Source organism: Denticeps clupeoides, chromosome 1, assembly GCF_900700375.1.
Source record: "Denticeps clupeoides chromosome 1, fDenClu1.1, whole genome shotgun sequence".
Classification (NCBI taxonomy): Eukaryota; Metazoa; Chordata; class Actinopteri; order Clupeiformes; family Denticipitidae; genus Denticeps; species Denticeps clupeoides.
Window position 1 is genome coordinate 15,994,686 of NC_041707.1, and position 23,116 is coordinate 16,017,801.

The following is a 23,116-nucleotide window of genomic DNA, read 5'->3' on the forward strand; positions in this document are numbered from 1 at the left end:
ATAGGAGTGCAAAACACACCACCATATAAAGCATACTGTAGTTTTTAGTTAGTTGAGACTCAAGTCACCCTGGACTGTTTTATAGATTCAGGTTAGACCTAAATGAAGAACAGAGCTGATGGAATGTGTAATGCATTATATCCACCCCTGAAATAGATACCATCGACTCATAAACTATACATACAGATAATACTTAACATATATACATACAAATATAGGCATCTTGCAGCAGTATTTTGAAATAAACCAATGCTGTTAATCTGCTTAGCACTTTTAAACGTTGACTTTTTTTTTATTTTGTATTGAATTATGTTGTATTGGCGTTTACAATGACGCATTTAAGTGGTTAAAACAAAAATACCAATATCTTAAATTTGCTCTACGCCATCCCGCTCAAATATAGGCCATCCTGACGTGGCCTGGAAGAGTCCATTCGTTTGAAAGAGGTCGCCAGAAATGTTTTAATAAGAATAGGAGGTAACCAACAATTTATCCATATGTTTTTATTTACATATCATAGTACGTTTATATTGATTGGAGATTGGCATCATCTAATTTATTATCAAAACAATTATGCAACGAGTTTCTTCGCCACAAATAAACTTGGTATGGCCTAAAATATTAGACTCTGCGCATGCGCCAAAGCTGCCGGTAGAGACACGAAATGGCGTCTGCAGCGGGTAAGGACAACGGGGATTTTTTTTTCTTTTGACTTTATATTCCCGTGTATTGTTTACGTGATGTTTTGCGAAAACGGATATTATTAACCTGAACCATTTGGAACTAGATAGCATTGTGTTCTTTCATGTACGTACGGCAGGGTAGGACATGTGTGTGTATTGTTGGGGGTGGGGCGGTTCGTGGCGTTTCCATCTTTTTTTTCCATATTTTTTTCCTCCTTTACGTTCGTCTATACCGTTCCCTGAAATACAAACACGTTAGATTATCATCACTAGCAGAGCAGCTAGGTTGGCGCGCCTTTGCGGTTTAGCGCGCCTCCTTGTTTGAACGAGCCTGCGTCGCATCGTGTTCACGTGCTGGAAAATTGAGAATGAAACGCCGGGTTGCCCTGGAAACAGGAAATCAGAAATTCTATTGCGAATGTAGTGTTTTTTTTGTGTGTGTTGGCCACTTATGCCAATCCGCCTGTGTCTGATTCTGTTTGTATCTAATCAGCCATATTTAATTCCTTATATGCCTCTATGGTAAGACCTCAGCGCGGCTCGGTGGCTATGGGAAGGACACATAAAGCTACTAAATAATACATGCATGGCTGAATTTGCGGCAAAATCCTATTTGTTCAAAATGTATTGCAGTTCAATTTAGACGTCTTTTGTAAATACTTACACTGCTTTTAATAATTTTTTATTTTTTTTTGTCTTCAGATTACAATTCCTACAGCCAGGCTGGAGGCCAGCAGGGGTTGGTGCATCTGTTTTCACTATTGAACACCTTTGCCTTTTTTCAGTTTCAAGATCTACCATACTTGTCCATTTGTCAGTATAATAAAATTTTAGTTAATACATTTAGCTCAAGCAGTTTCCTAACAGTTTTTTTTTTTTTTTGCTTTCAGGTATGGCTCATATGCTGCCCAGCCCTCGCAGGCCTATGGCCAAAGCACACAGGTTAGCTGTCCACAATGCAGTTTCCCACAGACAATTAATTAGGTTACTAAATATTTTTGCATCCCTATCATGCCCTTGCATGACTGAAATGAATTCCTGTGTACAGCAACAGGCATATGGACAGCAGCAGAGCTACAGCTCATACAGCCAGCCTGCTGACTCTACCTACCCCCAGACAGGCAGCTCTTCCAGTAGCTACTCCCAGCAGGCCTATGGGTCCTCGTATGGGCAACAACCACAAGCTGCAAGTGAGTGAGGACTTCTTGTTTTCAGTAGATTGTGTAAGAGATTTTGTAAAAGATTGTTGGGTCGAATCAGTACTGAAATCAAATCTTGTTCTAATTACTGTCAATGTGTAGAAAATGGTGTGAACATGAATGTTTTTCAATGCTTTCGGATACTCATCAGATCAGACCTAAGGAAGGTTTAATGATTAAATTAGTTGGACTGTAGATCTTATAGATGGTACAAAGAATGCATTAGTATTTAGATGCATCTGTATTATAACTTGTATTTAATGGCCCAACTTCCCTTTAAGGTGGATATAATGCTGCTCCTACAGCCCCTCAGGGCTACAGCCAGTCAGTACAAAGTTATGGAGCTGGCAGTTATGACTCCAATTCGACCCCAGCTACTTCAGGCAGCAGCCAGGCCACCTATGGCAGCCAGTCTGGTTATGGAGGCCAGCCAGCATATCCTGGATATGGACAGCAGCCTAGTTCCTCAGCACCACCCAGGTTAGTTCCACCACTTTGTCAGAGATCCGTGCAATGACTGGGCAGAATTCGACGGATGACACAATTCACCAAATCAGGCCCTCTACCATGTCTCACATCTAGTCAGCTGCGGCGGGCATTTAAACATGTTTACAATATCAAAAAAAGGGTCCTTAAGGTTGAGTGTGAATGTTTGTAAGACACACATTAATCAGTGCTTAAATTTTTTTTTTTTAATGCATTTACTGCATTTACCCTGAAATTGCATCTAGAAGAAGGGAAAGAGCTCATTTTTATATTTGCGGACCCAATGTTTTGCCTTTCATCGCAAATGTCAGATAATGTGCAAAAGTGAATAATTGCATTCAAAATAAAGTAGGTTGAAATTGTAATAATTGGTTTTGGTCAATGGTGTTTATATTAATTGTTGGAAATGATTATTCTTTGAACCATGCTTTATTAATTTTCTATTACGCAGCTATGGTGGTGCCAGCCAGCAGCCTGCAGGCTATGAGCAGAATTCCTACTCTCAGCAGCCTCAGCAAGGCTCCTACTCTCAGCAGCCCTCACAGGGTGGATACCAGAGTCAGCAGGGTGGCTATGGCCAACAGGGCTCCTACAGTCAACAGGGTGGCTACCAGCAGCAACAAGCCCCTCCTCAGCAGCAGGCACCACCTTCTGGCTATGCTCCACCCTCTGGCTCATATGGCCAGTCCCCAGCTAGTCAGTACAGCCAGCAGGGAGGAGGAGGAGGAGGGGGAGGAAGTTATGGCCAGCAGGGAGACTATAAACCACCTAGCCAGTACAGTGAGTGTTGTCCTTTTTAAGTCTTTAATTTGTCTTGTATTCAGTGTTATTTTTCAAAATCAAATTTCTGATTAGATAACCATTGTCCTTTTGACTTTCTAGGCAATTACAGACAGGATCATCCAGGTGGAATGAGCGGAGGTGGTTACGGAGGGTCTGAGCCTGGTGGCTATGGGGAGGGCCGTGGTATGGGTGGGGGGGGACAGCCGTGGGCGTGGCCGCGGTGGGTTTGACCGTGGAATGATGCGAGGAGGCAGCGGTGGCATGCGAGGAGGCATGAACCGTGGAGGCATGGGGTAAGTGTTTGTCTGCTCCTATCTTCACATCTCACTTAATACTCTCTCCTCTTTCCAGGTGCTGTGAACAGCCAGTGACCAGGGCTAAGAGCGAACCTACTCTCTGATAAAACTTACAATGTATAGTGTATAATGTTATATATTTGACATTAAAGCTCTCTAGAGAGCAATGGCATTGCATTTAAACCATAGATTCTCTCAGTGAATTATTACTTTAGTCATGGTGGTTGCTCTTAGTCCTGCTAAACCCTGGCTGAAGGTAAGGTGGTGTTGGGTCTTTGTCAGAGTATCAAGCCTGAAATCTTTATATTTGGTCCTACAAAGTCTCACTTTTTAAAACAATTTGGTTCCTCACTTACTGTTGAGTGTAGTATTTCATAAGGAGCATGCTCATAGCCCACTGTCCAAAGAAGCTGCGCTAAAACTTTATACTCTACAAGCAAGTGGAGGGAGATCCACATCACAACCCCACATTTTTTTATAGTATTAAGTGCTGCTATATAAAACATGTCACTTTTGAGGTCAACCATAGCAGCATAAAATAATGTTCTTAGGACTTTTTATAAAGCTATGCTTCTGGTGGTTTTATTAATTTATTTTTTCCAACCTAGATCTCATAGTTCTCACTAGCACTTCTACAGTATTTCCTGAAAGGTGGCAAAAATATGCTTTATATTGAAAACTCATGATCTACAATGGAAGTGTTTAAGCGTTGTTTTTAAAGATGAATGCAGTGGTTGTGCAACGGGTTTTTAAAAACACACACACACGGTTTATTTGCATTTTATTTTTACTGACATGACACATGCTAAACAATTAGTGAGATGGGCATTGGGAAGTAAATTGAGAATCATTTAGTTAACTTGTGTAAATGCGTTTCTAGGTATAATTATTTTTGCGTACCAGTCTTGCCTAAAATCAAGCCCTAGGTAAAGGTTTTTACAAAGGTTGAAGGGCCATTTTATAAAGCACCTCCTCTGCATTCATCATGTACTTAACCTTGGCAGGTAAGCAATGTCAGGCTGAACAAACTGTGGTTTTAAAAAAAAAAAAAAAAAATGAGTTGGATTGCATGTTTCTGTGTGAAATGATTTACTCTGAACATTTTTCTTTAACATGCTTTGTCGCATTTATATGCTACAGGTTACAAAGTGAGAGCCATGTAAACACACCTCTATACTTTTACAAGTACAACAACTCATTTGTCAGTGTGGGCCGGCCACCTTTTGAAAAAGAGGGGACAACAGATGTTGAAAGTGGTGTTACACTAACGGGAAAGCTACTTTGTCTAAAAGAAAAAACTGTTTTTATTTTGTTTGTTTTTTTGTTTTTTTTTGCTTTTTTGAGTGGGAGTGGGGGCATTAAGAACTTCTGTTTTTGTATAATTTAAAAACATTGTTAAAAGAAGTAATGGTGTAACTATCTTTTTGTTTGTACACTATATTGCATGTTCCAGCTCTCTGTACACCGATTGTTTCAGATACTGCTCAGCAACTCCAGTCCTGTGCTATGTAGAAGCAATTCAGCTGTTTTTCTAGTGCACAGTGCTATGCCTTGGTTTTTGTCTGTGCAGGGGTTGGGATTTTTTTTTTTTTTTTTTTCTTGACAGATTTGATCTTTTTAGAGCATCATCTGAAACAATTAAAACATCTGTATGTAAAGACTGGATCGTGGTGGTGTCTCCACCCTCTAGTTTAACACTTTCCTCTTAAATATAGCCACCGGAGAACTGTACAGCCACCCTTTACATGTGACTGAACAAGGTTAACCCATTACATAGAGGATTTGTAACTTCACACCCCCTCATAAACATGTCACTTTAAAGAGGCTGTCTTGATTGGAAAGGGTGATTTTGGGGAAGTTTAGTATGAGAATTGTGGCCTCTTCAGTCCCCCAATCAATGTGGTCAAGAAGTGGCTGTTGTAAAGGGAAATCGCCTTCATATCTGCGCTTATTCCGCCCCCCCAGCAGCACGGGAGACAGAGGTGGCTTCATTAAGCCTGGTGGTAAGTTTAAATGAGTTCCAAGAACATACACTAGATTTGCAAACTGATATTTTGCTTATTCTACTGACAATTCTACTGGTTATGTTTGGGGAAATTTCAGGGGTAAATAACTCTCAATTCATGAGACGATGCAAAAAAAACAATACTCCCGGCTAATTTTACCTTTTCACTATGGGATTCTTATTTCAATGGTTAAAGAAAAGGGTTTTTCAACAATACTTTAAAGTGGCGCTGAGTCTCTAATGTACAAGGTCTACTAGAGCAGTAAAACCCTGTAGATGGTTTCTTTTCATGGTAAACGGTCCCTGACTTATAGTCACATGTCTTACTGATGCACATATATAAAATTCTGGGGCATTTGGGTAAGAATTCAAATTTTGGTACTGGTTGAACAGTGTTTTTTGAAAGTTTTTCCACTTCCTATATTAAAAGGCACACTCAATTTGGCTTTTAGGTTCTAAAAATGAGTTCTCAGAAATACAAGGGTACACAATGTAGTCTAATTTTCCTTTTTATGTAAACAATGCAAGGTCATTAAAGCCTTAAGTGTGCCTTGGGTAATATTAATTTAATCAGCCTTAGTACTGCATTTTGGGTTTTTTTTTAATATCTGTACTGACTTTCATTTATTTTCTTTTTTTTTTACCATTTCCTACATGTTCAATGTGCATCAGGAATGGACTCAGACTTTGGTAAGTACTTCTTACTGCTTTATTTAGGTTGTCCAAAGGATTTGAAGGACCTGTGTCCGAGTGGGACAAAACAAATTGTTTACTTACAATATGCTTTTCATGTTACAAGAGTCTTTTCATGTTGTTCATAAATGTACAATATATTTGGGCAGTTCGACCAGAAGAGCAGGATGACTCTGAGAACAGCACTATCTACATCACTGGTCTAACAGAAAATGCTACTCTTGATGAGATGGCAGAGTTTTTCAAGCACAGTGGGATTATCAGGGTAAGTGCTGAAATTATATCTCAGTGTTTAAATAAATAAAAGTACACCCCTAAAATTTTTGCAAACAATTTTCATCTGTCCTTGGGACAACACTGAAGAGATGAGAGTTCACATGTAGTGTGAGTGCTAACTGTGCTGGAGCACTGAACAAGACGCGTGACATCACGTTTTTGCAACACTCCAAAACCAACATGGCAGGGAAAGGGTTGCTTTGGTCGATGGAGAGGTGCCGTGTTTGTTGGAAATTTGGGCAGATGAGAGTGTACAAGAACAGCTGGACAAAATGCTTTAAAATTCTGACATTTCCAGGATTATCTTCATCGTGCATACCAGTCACTCTGGATATGGCCATCTGATAAATGATGTAAATGTAAAGCTAGGGGCAGTGGTGATAAATGTCCCCACACACTGCTCCCTGGGAGACTGTCATGGCTGTCCACTGCTCACCAAGGGTGATTGTTAAAAGGAGGGGACACATTTCGTTGTGTCACTGTGCTGTGACTCAAAATTACCAGCCAAAAAATAACAAGAGCACTGGACTTCATTGCATTCAGCGAGAGCGCTGCTCTTCCCGAAACCGTCGCACCATAATGACGTAAGCGTGCCCCGGCGCAAATACTCATACTCGGGGCCCAGTTCTTGGCAACCATTCCTAGTGTGAGTACACCCTTAGTTCGCTAGAGCTTCACAGGTCTTCCTCCAGCCATTGTGACGTCACAGAACAGGTGTTGGTTAGAGACCTTGTGCTTTGAAGATGCACTGCAGATGCTCAGTGAGGTTTGGGTCTGGAGACTTGCTTGTTCAGTCCAACACCCTCAGTTTCTTTAGCAAGACTGTGGTCACCTTGGAGGTGTGTTTGGGGTCGTTGTCATGTTTGAGTACTGCCCTGTGGCCCAGTTTCCAAATGGAGTGGGATCATGCTCTGCTTCAGTATATCACAGTACTTGTTGACATTCATATTCAGCGCTTATGTAGCCTCAAACCACCTGTAGGCAAGACTCATTTGTCCTATTTTTATATACACTGTATGTGTAGAATAGGACACATTATTTATATATATAAATATTTATATATTTACACACACACACACACACACACACACACATCATAATTAATCCACAATGATTTTATATGCTCCTGTGATTTCAGATCAATAAACGTACTGGCTTGCACGCTATCAACATTTACACCGACAAGGAAACAGGAAAGCCCAAAGGAGATGCTACCTTGTCTTATGAGGAGCCCCCATCTGCAAAGGCAGCAGTAGAATGGTTTGATGGTAAGATTTTGTGATTTTAAATGAAACGAAGCACATGAATATATAATTGATCAAATGGAACTGCTAAGTTTGGTATATGCTTTTGTTAATGTGTGGTTTTATTTTGTGTTCTTGTATTCTTTAGGCAAAGAATACCAGGGGAAGAAGTTAAGAGTGTCTATGGCTCGGCGGAAACCCATGGCAGGCATGATGCGTGGAGGAATGCCCATGAGAGATGGCAGAGGTGGCATGATGGGGCGTGGAGGTAAGGAATCTTCACATGCTTAACATACAATTCATTTCAGACATTTGCATGTGTCTCATTCTTGAATCATACAGCCTAAATGTACTCTGCAGGAATGATGGTGCGTGGGGGTATGGGCCGTGGTGGGGACCGTGGAGGTTTCATGCCGCGTGGTGGTCCCAGAGGTATGGGCCGTGGGGGTCCTACCGGGGGCAACATGCAGCAACGAGCAGGAGACTGGCAGTGCCCCAATGCGTAAGTGACAGTTCTGCACTCAAACAGTGTGGCTTTTTATACTGCTGGTGATTAGTAATTTCTTTAATTACTGACATAATGTACTGTGCATCTGATGGCTAAATTGTTTGTCCTGCTTCAGGGGTTGCGGTAATCAGAACTTTGCTTGGCGGATGGAGTGCAACCAGTGCAAGGCACCCAAACCTGAGGGTTTTGGACCCCCTCCCTTTCCCCCTCCAGGTATGCACTTTTGGTTGCGTGCATCTCTAATCCTGAGCTGTCTCAAAGTTTTCATTTGGAAAATGTGGAATGAAATGATTCTGAGGAAGTAATTATAATATAGTATTAATGGTAGATGGTGATTAAATTTGAAGGTTGTAAAAAGTCCCATTTCCCCCCCATCCCAGGTGGTGACCGCGGTCGTGGAGGCCCTGGCATGCGTGGTGGTAGAGGCATGGACCGTGGAGGCCCTGGGGGGGCAGGTGGCTTCCGTGGAGGTGGATTCCGTGGTGGGCGGGGAATGGATCGCGGAGGTTTTGGAGGAGGTAGAGGTCGTGGCGGACCACCGATGGATGACATGGGTGGCCGAGGGCGGCGAGGAATGGGGCCACCTGGCAAGATGATGGACATGAAGTGAGTACTACTGTTTTGTACGACGTGCTAATAGAAGAGATTATCAGTATTTTATTAATGTGTAATTCCCCCCTCCAGGGTAGAACACAGACAGGATCGGAGGGAACGGCCCTACTAAAGGATTTACAACATAACCATGCCTATTAGCTATTCTTTCCCTCAAATGGTTTTAAAATTCAGTATTTATAATGGAAAGTATGTCTGCTTGGCAGGTAGTAATCAGTGAACTTTGTATTTTATTATTATTTTTTTTTTTTTTAGTTGTCTGTTTTGCTGAACATCCAGTGTGCTTTATGACGTGGTGCATGCTGTTTTGTGTGCATATCGGATTTGTGGCACGTGTATTTTGTGTAATCTGTGCACCTTGTGCTAAGCATTTTTTAAAATTCTTCTTACCCTTGTTTTGCTTTCCTCCCAACTTGTTAAAATACAGAATTAAAAAAACAAGTTTAAAATGTCTGTTTAATGAGTGTGACTAAATTGTATTAATCATGGATTATTTAAATGGGCAGTAACCTCTTTAAACTACATTCCACAGTCCTATTGTGCTCTCAAGTTGCTAATTTAACAGCAGGGTACATTAATTTACCTTATTTTGAATGTAGCAGGTGGTACCTAAGGTGCCATATCAGAATAAAATCCTGAGTTGCACTAGTTATGGTGTCATCCTTGTTGGGATTTTTTTTTTTTTTTTTGTTGAGAAGTCAGGATAACCATTTTTCAGCTTTGATCATAGTTATGAATTTTAAGTTTCACATTTGAAGTAAATTTCAGGCCATTACAAAATGTTGACGCCATTACTGGTATTAGTCAGGACAATGTGTCTTAATCACACAGCACTGATGCATACTTTTAGTTCTGTGTTGAAGTAGAATTAGTTCGCTTGCTTTTCCAAAACTCTGGGCAGTTACCAGAATGAACATGTATTCTGGTGTAAAAATCCCTGTATGGAAAGCTTGACGAGTGATCCATGAAACTGGTGTACCTGTGCTAATCCATGCGTACACACATAATCATGATGATAAATCCGCCGGCTGAAACAAAGTGTAATTTACCTCATGGAGTACTGGAACCTGGCAAAGACAAGGAATTTCTCAAAAGTGGAAATCAACATCATTACAACCAAAATAAAGAAGACTTTTTTTTTTTTTTTTTTCCTTCTTTCTCTAGTCTTGCTTTTGCACTTAAAGAGAAATGGGGGAAAATGGTTTGTTTATTCAGGTCAAGAGGAATAAAATGGTGATGTTTGGTCTAATCTCAAAAAGCAGAATCACTGCTTTTGGTGGTGAGGTGTAAATGTGCAAGTTTCTTCTTTCTAGTGTTTGACGGAAATCCTAGTTATGTGTTTCACTTGGTTGAACTAGGGTCAAATTTCTTTCCATTATGGTGCTTAAAAGAAGCAGGTGACCCCCGCAGTCTGACCCCCACCTTCAACTGACACCCACAGAGGAACGAGTGGCTGCACTCATCGTTCCTGCCTCTATTACTGCCATCATTTCAGGGAACACATGGATTAACCATTGCGGTGAAGTTAGTTTCATGTTGGATTTCAGCAGATATTTGGAAACATTTTGTGTGCACTATGTGCTGTGCTGTGTTTCACAATGATAATCGCTTCACTTTCAATGTTGAGTGGAATCCAAGTTACTGGGTATGTAACTCCAGTTCTGGGTAAAGGCTTCCCTATTGGATATTGAGAATAAAACTGTCCTCCCTGCCCACTTGTAGGAGCCCTCTCTATGTAAGGGCACACCACACGCTGCTCTGCTCTCCGTACTCTGCAAACTGAATACAGTACCAGCTGGGCCACATTTATGCTGCCATCCCCTAGGATGGTGAGGCAGGTTGGGTGGACAGAGAGGGCAAGGTCACCAGAAGCATTGTCTTTCATGATAGCAGTTCCAGAGGCACCCGAGTCCATGGTGGATGGGGCCAGATGACTAAATCTGCCTAGCATCATCTGCAAATCCCACAGAGGAACCAACCTCTGGGTAGTGGGAACCTGCTATAAATCGTTTGAGCAATGGGTGGCTACACTGAAGGTGTAAATGGCACCCAGCCTCATAATGATCCTGAAGGAATGTTAACACCTCCTGTAAAAAGCAGTGAGTTGGCCGGATGCCGCGGTTTGCACACCACTCTGCATAACTTGACACAGTAGATGGCGCTCTGGCACTCTGTAGTGTATGGATTACAGAATCTGTAAGACCCACACAAGCTAGGCTGTACCGCTCAAGCATCACATCATCAAACCTCCGTTGAGGATTGGGCGTGTCGCCCCTACACCCCCACTTGCAAGAGGGCAGTTCCTAGGTCTGGCACCGAGCAGTGTGGGGCTACCAGCATCTGCCTCAAGTCTAGATACCACCTGGCATATTACAATCACCTCCAGACAGTCTTCTCTTATCCATTGCAGGAGCTCTGCTGGCTGGTCCTTCCAGCTCCTAAGAGAAAATCACAGTGGCAGCTGTGCTTTCATTTTGAATGCCAAAAGGTCTGCCACCAGGTGGCCAAAGCGATTCCAGAACACTTTCATTATCAACAAATGTATCTGCCTTTCATCCCTTTCACCTTTGTTGAGGGATCTCACATGCAGCACTTCCCACTGCCAGATCACCTATGCAGCCTCCTGCATGTGGGGGGACCTCACCCCGCCCTGGCGATCTGTATATATCAGGACATCTTTGCCCTCCCTGGCAAAGGGAAAGCAGTAACTTGTATTACCCCTTTCCTTTAATACAGAATACAGAAATATGGTATACAGATATTTAAGCAAAGACTGCAAGTGTAACTTGTCCCAGAGTATTTCAAGCTTCCAGTTTTGGCATGTGGAGTACAGAAATGGCCAAAGTGGTCAAGCCTGGATTCATCACAGTGCATTTTATACAGGTGGGCTGATGACAAAAGAGAAAGAGTTTAATCAAATATTAGAACAAATCAATAAACATTTAAATGAACAGTAATATTTGATTACACTTCAAATCACTGAGATATGCACTAGAGATAAAACCATGCCACTTAAAATGTTGTCAACAGCTATAACAATTTTGATGTGATTTACTGTCATCTAAAGTAGACTTAATATGAGATAGATATTTGTTATGAATTTTGATGTTCTTCTAATCACATTACTTTGAACTGTTTTATACTAATGTTGATCTAAATTGACCAAATTGATTTGGCAATGATTAGTTACACATAATATCTCACTTCATAATGCTTAGTGTAATAACATCCACTAAAATATAATGATTTTAATTGACGTAGACAAATGTTTGATTGCATTACCTGGACAGTACAGGACACCAACTAGACCCCCTGAGGTTTGCCTACCGTGCAAACAGGTTGGTTGGTGATGTGGTGAAAATAGGGCTGCATTATATCCTGCAACACCTTGACCATCCATGAACCTATATGCCAGGGTCCTGTTTGCGGACTTTAGTTCAGCTTTCTAACTCTCCCAGTTCAACTTGTCACCTGACAAGTAAGGCTGGGGGAGATCTCTTCTGAAACAGTACTGGTGCATCTCAAGCATGTGTCATGTCCCAACTGCTCATCTCCCTCTACGCTGAGGACTACATCTCCAGGAATCAGCTGTAAGTTCCAGCCAACTCTGTAATCATTGGAATCTTTTGGGATGGTGATCCTTCATACCGACAGGAAGTTGAGAGGCTGGTACTCTGGTGCAGTCAGCACAACCTGGAGCTAAACATGCTCAAGACTGTGGAGATGACAGTGGACTTCAGGAGAAATCCCTCAACACTGCTCCCCCCTCCATATCAGTCAGCCCAGTGTCTTATCTGGAGATCAGGTTTCTGGATACCAACATCTCCCAGGACCTGAAGTAGGAGACCATCATCTCCTCCCTCCTCAAAAAGACCCAGCAGAGGATGAACGTCTTGAGACAACTGAGGAAATACAGTCTTCCACAGGTGCTGCTAAGCCACTTCTACACTGCAGTCATTGAGTCTGTACTGTGCTTCTCCATCACATTCTGGTGTGGAGCAGCCACTCAACAGCACAGGATAATACAGCAATGGACTGTGCCGATGGCAGAAAAGATTATTGGTGTCCTTCTGCCCTCCATCCATGACCTGTTCCTCTCAAGAAACAAGAAGAGGGCAGGGAAGATCATCACAGATCCTTTTGACCTGCTTGATGATATAGAAACCTGCAGACTCAGACACTTTTACATAACTGCAATATTAATCCACCATTGTTAATAAATTAGAAACTGTTCATTCTTATCATTTCTATTGTGCCATGCCTCTGTATGTACAGGTAACATCAGATTAGTTTAAATGCAGTGCGTTTTTACATGTTACAAGCTATATCCAATGACCATAACAAAAACAATCTTTAAAAAATCTTTAAATCAGTATCTTGCTTGAACATGAATTGAACTATTTTGCACCTGAGGCAGTGGGCAGCTTGGAATAGCAGCAGTGGGTGTGGATGAGACTATTAACATCAGAGGTTGTATAGGTGTGACCAGTCGTTCAGGGGGAGAAAAATCTCTGTAATCTCCCTATGGTTCACACAGCAGACACATATTAGGTTTGTATATTCTAAACAATCAGAGACCGTGAAGGGCGGTTTGATTGGTTGTTATCCAGATATTCCTGAAAGTGCATGTGCTGTGGAAGTCGGGTGGATCGCCCAGACCATCAGATAGACAGAATAGATGTAACCATGGATTAGAGCTTTAATCAGGCCTTAGAAGTGATACTATTGCCTGACAAGAACAGGTTTTTAAAAGCCCCAATTTGACAATATATTGGTAGCAGATGCAGGTGTCTTAACATAGTTTGCTCATGATAACGTAAGAAATGTTTTTAAAATAACAAATGTATCTAGTTTTAAGAATTCTGGTCAAACATTTTTCTTATCCCATTGTCAATGTCAGATGTCTTTGGTCAATGCAAGATATTGATTTAAAACACACTGTAAAAAACAACTTATAGAATCTACTCAATAAAAGTGAGGTAGGAATTTGCACTCGCTTTGTTTTGGTACATTCTATCCTATATATTTGCATAAAGAATACCTAATAATAATAGCTATTTAAAAATAGGTAAAATATATCTAATATTTCTCATGACCTAATGTTTTGAAAAAAATTTACTCTATCTTTCTCTCCCTCACCAGCCCTCCCTTCCCCACTCACATATCCCCTCCCCACCTCTATCTCTCTCCCCTCACCAGCCTGTGGTAAGGTGTCTCTTTTTGACACACTGACATAGGGTAATAGATGAGGTGGTGGTGGTCGTCTCTGAACAGAGTACAACACGTTCTGTTACAATGTCCACTCTGCTTGCTGCGACTATGAAGAGACAAACAGGCTAGTTGTTTATGAAACTCCATTTGCGCCAAAAAGGAGATGGCCTCGATCCTTGGTGAATTTCTTCAGAACCCTGCTGGATGTAAAGAATATGAATGGTTGTTATCTGATGACCGTGTCAGTGGTTATGTCTTTGACAAGAAGGAGTGTCATGTGAATTTGTACTCAGTGGACATGGACCAAAAATTTATTCCAGATGAGCAAATGTGTATATCGTTTCATACTAAAGACTGGAATTTGTTCAAGAATAATGGGTGGAAAAACCCGTGGGAACGGGTGAACGCGTAATTACAGAGCCTTTCTACATATCGTGGGCCAGTGCTACAGATCAAAACCATTACTATATGTTTGGCGGACGTCAAGAGAGGAAATCGGAGTCTTACATTTACATGTGTAACTGTAAGAATGTTAGTCGTGTGGTGCCATGTGTACGCCATAGGATATGAAAGCAACGTACCCATGGAAAGATGTGTCCATACTTCACAACGTCTTCAAAAAGATTGACAGATTGTTTAAATGGCGTGAAATTTTGGCCGGATACAACGAAATCAGGGTCCGGCTTTTTCATGCAGAGGTGGAATGTGACAACGCACAATCACACCATGAATCATTGCCCACTCCGGCCAACCGTTTAAAAAGCAGAACAGGCCCTCAGAACCCAATGCTGATGCTGACTTTTCACAGATCCTGTTGAGCCATGGATATAACACTGAATGGAGCATCCAGTGCTAATGAAGACTGCTGCTGGATCAACAAACTGGCCAATAGTCTGGGGAAGGAGAATTTAACATACATGGCACCCCACCATTGCAAACCCTGGATGAGGAGACCCCAGCGGCTGCGGCACATTCGTGCAAGGCCTTAAATCCGTGGGGTGCCGACGAATTGGATTGTTCGGCACAAAAGACTTTTAAACTCATAAATGCTTGCATGCGCTGTGGTGAGAAGAATGTTATGTAGACTTGGGTCTTTGTCTGCCAAAAGATTTAGCTAAATCTGAAGTAATATATATAATATAATAATATCTTTGTTGTGTAATGTTAGCGCTGATGAGGTACATCATTTTAACACTGTTTATGTTACATCTTGAAAATGTTTGAACAATCTTAAAAAACACATGATGTTAGCCAGAAGAATTTCTATAGTTTGGTCTAATCCTTGTGAATACTTGTGTAAACGCTGATGAATGTTGTCATGCATCTATATGTAGGATCATAGAAACCATGTTGCGTAATCATAGTTTTAGAATAGTTCATATCATAACGTTGTGTGCTTATGTAACCAATGTCTGTATTCTTAAACTGCTTGAAAATGTTATAATGAATGTTTATACCATCGTGGACACGTTGGTTTTATGCCTTATTGAGAGCGATTTAAATATGAGTGTTAAATTTTTACAATACCTCGACAATGCATAATTCTTTGAAAATAAATGCTGTGTAACCAAAACAGACTGTGTCATTATTTCACAAAACAACACACCATGACAGATCTTTTAAAAGCACACTACTATACGCCAGACAGCGAGGGTTCCTTTGGTGGTAAAACAAGGTTATAAGATGCTGTGTTTAAAAATATAGGAGGCCTTCTGTCTAACAGGACAGTTTCCGACTGGTTATCAGGGGAGGATGCTTACACGTTACACAAACCTGTGCGTATCAAGTACAAGAGAAATAGAATCATGGTGTACGGTATAAACAAACAATTCCAAGCAGACCTTGACATGTCTATGTATTCAAAGGAAAATGATGGTTATAAATACTTGCTAACGTGTATAGATGTTGTTAGAAACTGGCTTTTGAAACTCTAAAGGAAGGCCGAGTACCTCAAAAATTGCGGTCCGACTGGGGAAAGAGTTCTTCAACAAAGGTTTTCAAAATGTAATGAAAAAACACTGTATCGGTCAGTTTACCATCAGTAGCATGTTAAAGGCTAGTGTGGTCGAGCGTTGCAACAGAACTATTAAGGGTAGAATGTGGTGATATCTGACATCAGTCAATTCTAAAAGTTATGTAGACATACTCCCTGACTTAATAATTTCATACAATGCTAGTTACCACCAAAGCATTAGGATGAGACCTGTAGATGTAAACTCTGAAAATGAAGAGCAAGTGTTTAAATCATTGTACGGTGTGAACGATGCAAAGTGGTGTTTAAATACAAAACAGGCGATGTTGTAAGAATTTCTAAAGCGAGAGGCGCGTTCATAAAAGGATATGAACAAAACTATACAGAGGAATTCTTTACTATATCAGTCTGTATCCCGCGTATACCTCTGGTTTACAAATTGAAAGATTATGACGGTTATATAATAGACGGTACCTTTTATGAAGAAGAATTGCAAAAGATGAAACTAATCAGTAATGAACTGTTTAAAGTTTAGAAAATTTTGGAAAGGATGAACATGGGGCTGGCCTATGAAGTTTAACTCTTGGGTTAATGAAAAAGACGCAGTAGATGTTTAAATCATTTTAAAAACAGTTCCAGAACCAGTTTTTCATTCACGATAAAACAACACCATGGGCGACGAGGGTTTTTATGTAACCCTGCCGTCTTTTTGACCAAAAATATAATCAGTCAGAGAACAGGTGTCGCAATATGTGTGAGTTACTACACAAGCTTCCTGGATATAGTCAAAGAGATCAACAGTCATACAATGATACGCGGCGTTCCATTTGCTTATGACAACGTTATTAATAAGGTTTATGTCTATTCGGTTGAACCTGTCACCATAGTGATATCCGGTAAATTTAGGATTATTTTAGGTTTCAAGAACAGCAAACATTTTGACACAACCATTACGGTGGATCTGTTGGGGGCGGTCATATGCAATATACCCCACCAACCTGTATGGTGGCGAATACGCCCTTTTTGTCTATACAGACATTAGAGAATACCAGGTGGTGGGTGACTATTTTGTCCCACTTCTACAATGCGTACAAAGAGATTGTCACAATCAAGTATGACAACACACTTCGTGCGTGTTTCGAAATCACACATCCCAGAGCGATATAGCTGTAGAAGTGAAATCAGATCAGAATCGCGTCATATCATTTAAATACAGTAAGGTGGTTAAAAAATTACATTTCATACCCACAAAACAATCTCAAAGAATTTGAGAAACTATGAAGACCTTTAACACCATACACAATGAACCCACATCGTTATGTGACATATTATCAAAGGCAAAGTGGGAGGTGGGATTCCTGGTTTTTATGACGTGCCTTCTATGTATGGCGCAGGGCTAGGCGGTATTTTTCGAGTGCCGCTACTGCTATTGAAAAAAAGGATTCACTATAGCAAATCCCCATCTAAAATCGGCCACTAAAAACATTGTCACCAATGTCGTCAGCTATGTCATGAGACCTAAACAAGATTATGGTGGGCAGGGTGGTTCAGGTATGTTGGTAATGCATAGGAGGTCTACGCACAAACCACCGGGTGTAAAACGAATTTCACATGGGGAGAAAAACAAAAAAAGCTCAGTGTCCAAAAGGAACTGCGGGGTAAACAACGCTTGCACGAGCATCTGGCTAAAAGAATTTTAAAAACCATCTTTTTGTCATGGCGATAATACACGGCATGTCCGATGATTGTGTCAAGTCAGAGTTGGATTTGTTCCTATGACGCAGCTGTCTACAGAAAAAAGTACATACATCAAAGTACTTCCTATTTCGCCATTGGCTGCGCCCCTGGAGTTTTTTATAGCAGGAAATGGAGAAGAATATGTTATACACAAGGCTCAAGATCACTAACTGGATGGTACAAACATAGATGATGGAGCAACATTGAGGTTGATTAATTATCCAGGAGCGTTCAAATACATACCCGTACAGAAGCATCATAGGGTATCTGATGAATAATGATCACCACACCCTGGAATCACTTTTCTATGCAGGTCTATTTTACAAGGATACTGTGGCTCAGATGGATATCGCAGATCCGACTGGAGTTTTAAAAAAAGGGCCGATATCACCAATGCTAGTAATGTTGTAGAGTTGTTAACGCCTATACACAGCGACATCGTTGTTAAAGAAAAACTAATGCTGAACGGCGTTGATATTAATGTTCGATTAACACGGGCTAAGGACGAGTTTTGTCTAATGCGTAGCGACAATAAAATCAACATACTAGCTGCGTCCTTCTTTGTTAAAAAGCTTTCGGTGTCACCGGCTGTCAGGTTGGGACATGCTCTGGTCACAGCGACTGCTAAGTATCCTATCGACAGAGTGTACATACAAATTTTCTCAGTGCCCACCGGGACCCGCATGGCTAATCAGGAAAACCTGTTTTTGGGGACACTACCAAAAGCCATTGTGATTGGCATGGTGGACAACGATGCATTTACATTATGATTTCGAATTCCCACCAGTATTTAAAGTGAAGTGAAGAGATTGTCACATGTGATACACAGCAGCACAGCACACGGTGCACACAGTGAAATTTGTCCTCTGCATTTAACCCATCACCCTGAGTGAGCAGCGCCCGGGGAGCAGTGTGTGGGGATGGTGCTTTGCTCAGTGGCACCTCAGTGGCACCTTGGCGGGTCGGGATTAGAACCGGCAACCTTCTGATTACGGGGCCGCTTCCTTTACCGCTAGGCCACCACACCACTGTTGTCCATGTGGATGGACAACAATTCCCGGCCAAGCAATTTTAACCACAGTACATAGAAAGTTCTGCTATAAGAGAGTGTTACCAGTTGGCATTATCAACCAGTAGACATCTAAAAAACAGGGCTTTGTCTATCGACAGAGAAGATTTCTTGAATGGAGACATGTTCTATGCATTTAACCTCATGTCGGACAAGGAGTGTAGCCAACACACGTCATTATTTAGGTCGGGGAACATCAGGTTGGTTTTAGACAACCGCTTCGAAAAAAACTATTCATTTGATAGTCTATGCTTGATAGCATAATCAAAGTGGACCACTACTGAGACCATGAACACATTTAAGTATCAAATATTATGGACAAAATTTCTTCAAACACATAGGTGTTCTAACGTCTGACCATTTACCCACAGGACCTGTTCTAACCCTACCAGCATCTGTGATAATCAACACACAGTTTGGACCAATCGGGTGAACACTGGTTAGCAGCGTACATAACTGAATAACGTATTGGGGTTTTTTTTGACAGTTTTAGAAACAAACCAGACAAGATGTTTTGGTCAACCGTTATAATTTTCTAAAAACTACAGGTTACGATGTACGGTTTTCAAATAAACAAGTACAGGAATTTATCATCGGTTACATGTGGTGAACACTGTGTATTCTTTCTTTACCACATGTTAAATTGTTTGAGCTCTGAAGATGTTTTGTCTAAATATTCTGATGACTTGACTAAAAATGATAAAATGGTTTCGTTATTTGTAAAAAAAACTACGTCTGCATGCCTATAATTGTAATATGTTTAAAAACACACAATGTGTACATTTACATTTACAGCATTTACCAGACGCCCTTATCCAGAGCAACTTATAATCAGTAGTTACAGGGACAGTCCCCCCCTGGAGCAACTTAGGGTTGAGTGTCTTGCTCAGGGACACAATGGCAGTAAGTGGGATTTGAACCTGGGTCCTCTGGTTCATACGTGAGTGTGTTACCCACTAGGCTACTACCACCCTGATTCACAGTCATACTTGGTATGATATGCAGTGAAATGCTTGTGCAACTGCTATTGACCTCCATATTACAAATATTGCAAGTAATTAGAAAAGTGTTACAAATATGCAAATATATACAAATATTACACATTTGTTAATAGTATATGTTTTTTAAACATAAATTATATGTAGGGCAAAGGTGTGCAAATGTGTAAAGTGAAAAGTGAAGCTGTGCAAATGGCTGGGGATATAGTCCAGAAGTTGTTGAAAGTGCTGGAGTGTTTTAGTGTCCAGGGTCCAATGTGTGGGAACTTTGCAATGGTAAGTTTCTATCAAAGACGTAGGCGTACACACTTTTCATTAACAGTGCATAAACCAAGTGCAAGTAATGCATGTTTATTAAAAAAATATATATCCACCTGTTCTCAGGGTTGATGTACATATTTGTGTCTGTATGTGTGTTTTCACTATTGTGACCTACAAATTATCTGAAATCATGGTGCCACCCAAGCTGCAGGAAAACGAAAATTCTACAGGTCTACAGAATTTAAGGACTTTGTCAAACAGGCCCTTATTCGAGATCAAGGGAGCCAACCTTCTGCGGAAGATTTGCTTTTGTTAAGGAATCTACTGACACAGAGTAAAAACATCTACTGGTGCTTTGATCACCCTGAGCTAAATTTTTTTTCATATGATTAAATTGCTACCAGTGCTAACACTCCACCCTCTATGTTTTTGTGCGTATCTGTTTGCAGCATCCATTTGCAGCCAGAATTGAGGACTGAAAAAAGCACAAGACTGCTCTTTGTTGCCGTACAACCCTTAGAAGAATGCAGGCTTTCTTCCGGCATATCTGTTGGCACCTTTGCTGCTGCATCAGGTCCAGAAAAGATCCAGAGTAGATCCTTCACTCCCATCAGCTCAGAAATAACCACTCAACCCATTCAACAATCAGTTTCTCACTCTGACCCTGATGTTGCTGACTGCCTGCTTGACTCAGGATTAAGACTCTGTTCCAGCCTCTGATACCACCATGCCATGCCTCCTGAACCAAGCCATGCCTCCTCCCACAAGCACCACATCCACTAGGCCACCAGTGCTATTTTTGGATTGGGGTAAGCAAGCCAAATGCCTCCCATGCACATAGTTGCCCTTGACCTCCCTCCATGACGTAGCCATGCTCTGCCTTAGCCATGTCCTTCAACCCATGCCGAGCTTCGTACCTCGAGCCACGCCCATGGCAAGCCAAGCGCATGCCTCTTGAACCAAGCCACGCCTCCTGAAGCCCATCCATGACCTAGCCACACTCCACCATGGCTACGCCCTTTGGCCCATGCCGTGCTACGTACCTTGAGTCATACCCGTGCCAAGTCAAGCCCCACCCTAGTCAAGCCGTGCCCACACCTGTGCCAAGCATGCCCACCCTCTGACCAAGCCACGCCTCCAGGCTTGCACTGCCCTGCAGTCTGGTCCATGACCACACGTCTTCCCTCAAGAAGACCACGCCCTGCCACAGGGACCCAGCATCATTGGACAGTCACAGTCTGATATACAAACTGTTCCTTCTGTGGCAGTGGAGGAGAGACGAGGAGAAGACCTTCTACAGGAACAGCAGAGAAAGTACTGAGGATGGGGAGCTCAGCTGAGGACATCAGTGGGACCATCTAGAGACTCTCCACTCTCCAGCTCCCCCACTGACTAATTCATATTAATAAATTAAATCCAATCAATAATCACTTTCTGGTTATTGCATTTTAAACTTTATTTTATTACTTGTATTGGTGTTTATTACTTTTTTTAATTAAAAAAGCAATACACCAAAACATATATAATGAAAAATAACCCAGGGTTAAGTGCCCTGCTCAGGGACTTTGTGTGTCAGTTAGCTTGTGTTGTCATCGCAGTGTACAATGCAGCTAGTAAGGGTGAGGTGAGCAAGACACATCCATGATGTCTTAACCTCCAACCAGCTGAGGAAGAACCACACAATTGTGTTAATAGTAATCCCTGATAACTCCCTGACGTGGCACCCAAATAATCAAATTTCCTGACTTTCCATTTCTGACATTATCTGATATTCCAGAAATTCCTTGACCCGTGTGAACCCTGATAATCTAACATGATAATCATCAGTGCTATTGTTACGCCTCTGAATAAATTAACAAATTCACGGGAGTGACGGGATTGTGTTTCTTTGTTCCTATTTCTAGTTCTGTGATAATTTTATAATTAATTTAATAAATAATTTTAATTTAATTAATTATAAATAATTTTATAATCCTGAGCAGTTCCTGTGCCAGTGCTGAGTGGAACGCGAACTGTGGGCCTGCATCCCACTGCAGTGTGGACACCTCGTGGCAACACCCGGATCCTGCATCGACCTGCTTTATTCCTTTCAGTGTGAACCAACACCCATCGTAATTCGGGGTAAATGTACTTTGCTTTGGCCCAGTGGGGTGAAGAAGCATTTACGCACTTCAGTGACACAGGCCTGCACCATTCATTTTTAAAAATGTATTTCTTAAGTTTGAGCATGTACTGAATGTTTGGCTGTAAAGACTGATTCATGGTAAAAATCCTTTCTCTGTAGTGGTCTTAAGTAATATTCAAATTTTCTGAGATAATGAATTCAGGTTTTCATTAGTTGTCAGTTATAACCATTAAAATTTAAAAGGAATAAACCCTTATATATATATATAGAAATATATCAGTCAGTTTGGAATGAATATATACTTGAATGGAATTAAATCAACTTTTTGAATATATTCTAATTATATGACCAGCACCTGTAATGTCATTGGCTAAAATTCCTGTGAAATGAATATTGAAAAGTATTGAAGTAAAACTACATATTCACAAAATACAACTACATTCTGACAGATACACGATAAAACGAGCACTAATAAACTACATTTGTGCAGATTCGGCCCGCAGCAAGTTGAGTTTGTAATACATTTAGAATTTATGAACGGTCCGTAAATCACGTGGTCCGTGCGCGAAAGTCCTCGCTCAACTAACAGAAAACGGCTACAGAAGAGAAAAGGCACAGTAGAAAAGACACCAATTATGTACAATTTCTTTCCTTTATTCGGTGACGTGACAGAATGATAGACGCGACCGAAACACGACCGTGATTCTAAACTACGCATGCGCATTGGCCAAGGTAGGACTTTCTCACAGGTATGCTGATCTGTTAGTACACCGGCGGGAAATAACTGCAGGGACTCATAAGAGTGGATGTTCGTGTCCCCCTTTCGGTGTGACTTTGCCAACACAGCGTGCCCTAAACTCGCATTCGTCATGATAATGTCCTTTTATTATTAGTTTCTTCCTGGGTGTAATATATACAATATTTGAACTAGCTTACATATTGTGCCACTCCCTAGAAC

The 23,116-nt window shown here is 41.2% G+C and overlaps 1 protein-coding gene across 1 annotated transcript; it reads left to right on the forward strand.

Annotated features, from left to right (window-relative positions):
• The first annotated feature begins 450 nt into the window (after window positions 1-450).
• On the forward strand, window positions 451-9,238 carry ewsr1a (EWS RNA-binding protein 1a). Its single transcript, XM_028997379.1, is given in 17 exon segments — window positions 451-680; window positions 1,386-1,422; window positions 1,574-1,625; window positions 1,732-1,873; window positions 2,164-2,362; window positions 2,820-3,148; window positions 3,251-3,342; window positions 3,344-3,444; window positions 5,413-5,450; window positions 6,125-6,142; window positions 6,295-6,410; window positions 7,560-7,689; window positions 7,814-7,933; window positions 8,026-8,167; window positions 8,289-8,386; window positions 8,554-8,779; window positions 8,858-9,238. Coding segments are annotated over 17 exon segments (1,896 nt in total). The 5' UTR covers window positions 451-664; the 3' UTR covers window positions 8,898-9,238.
• Window positions 9,239-23,116: the final 13,878 nt, after the last annotated feature.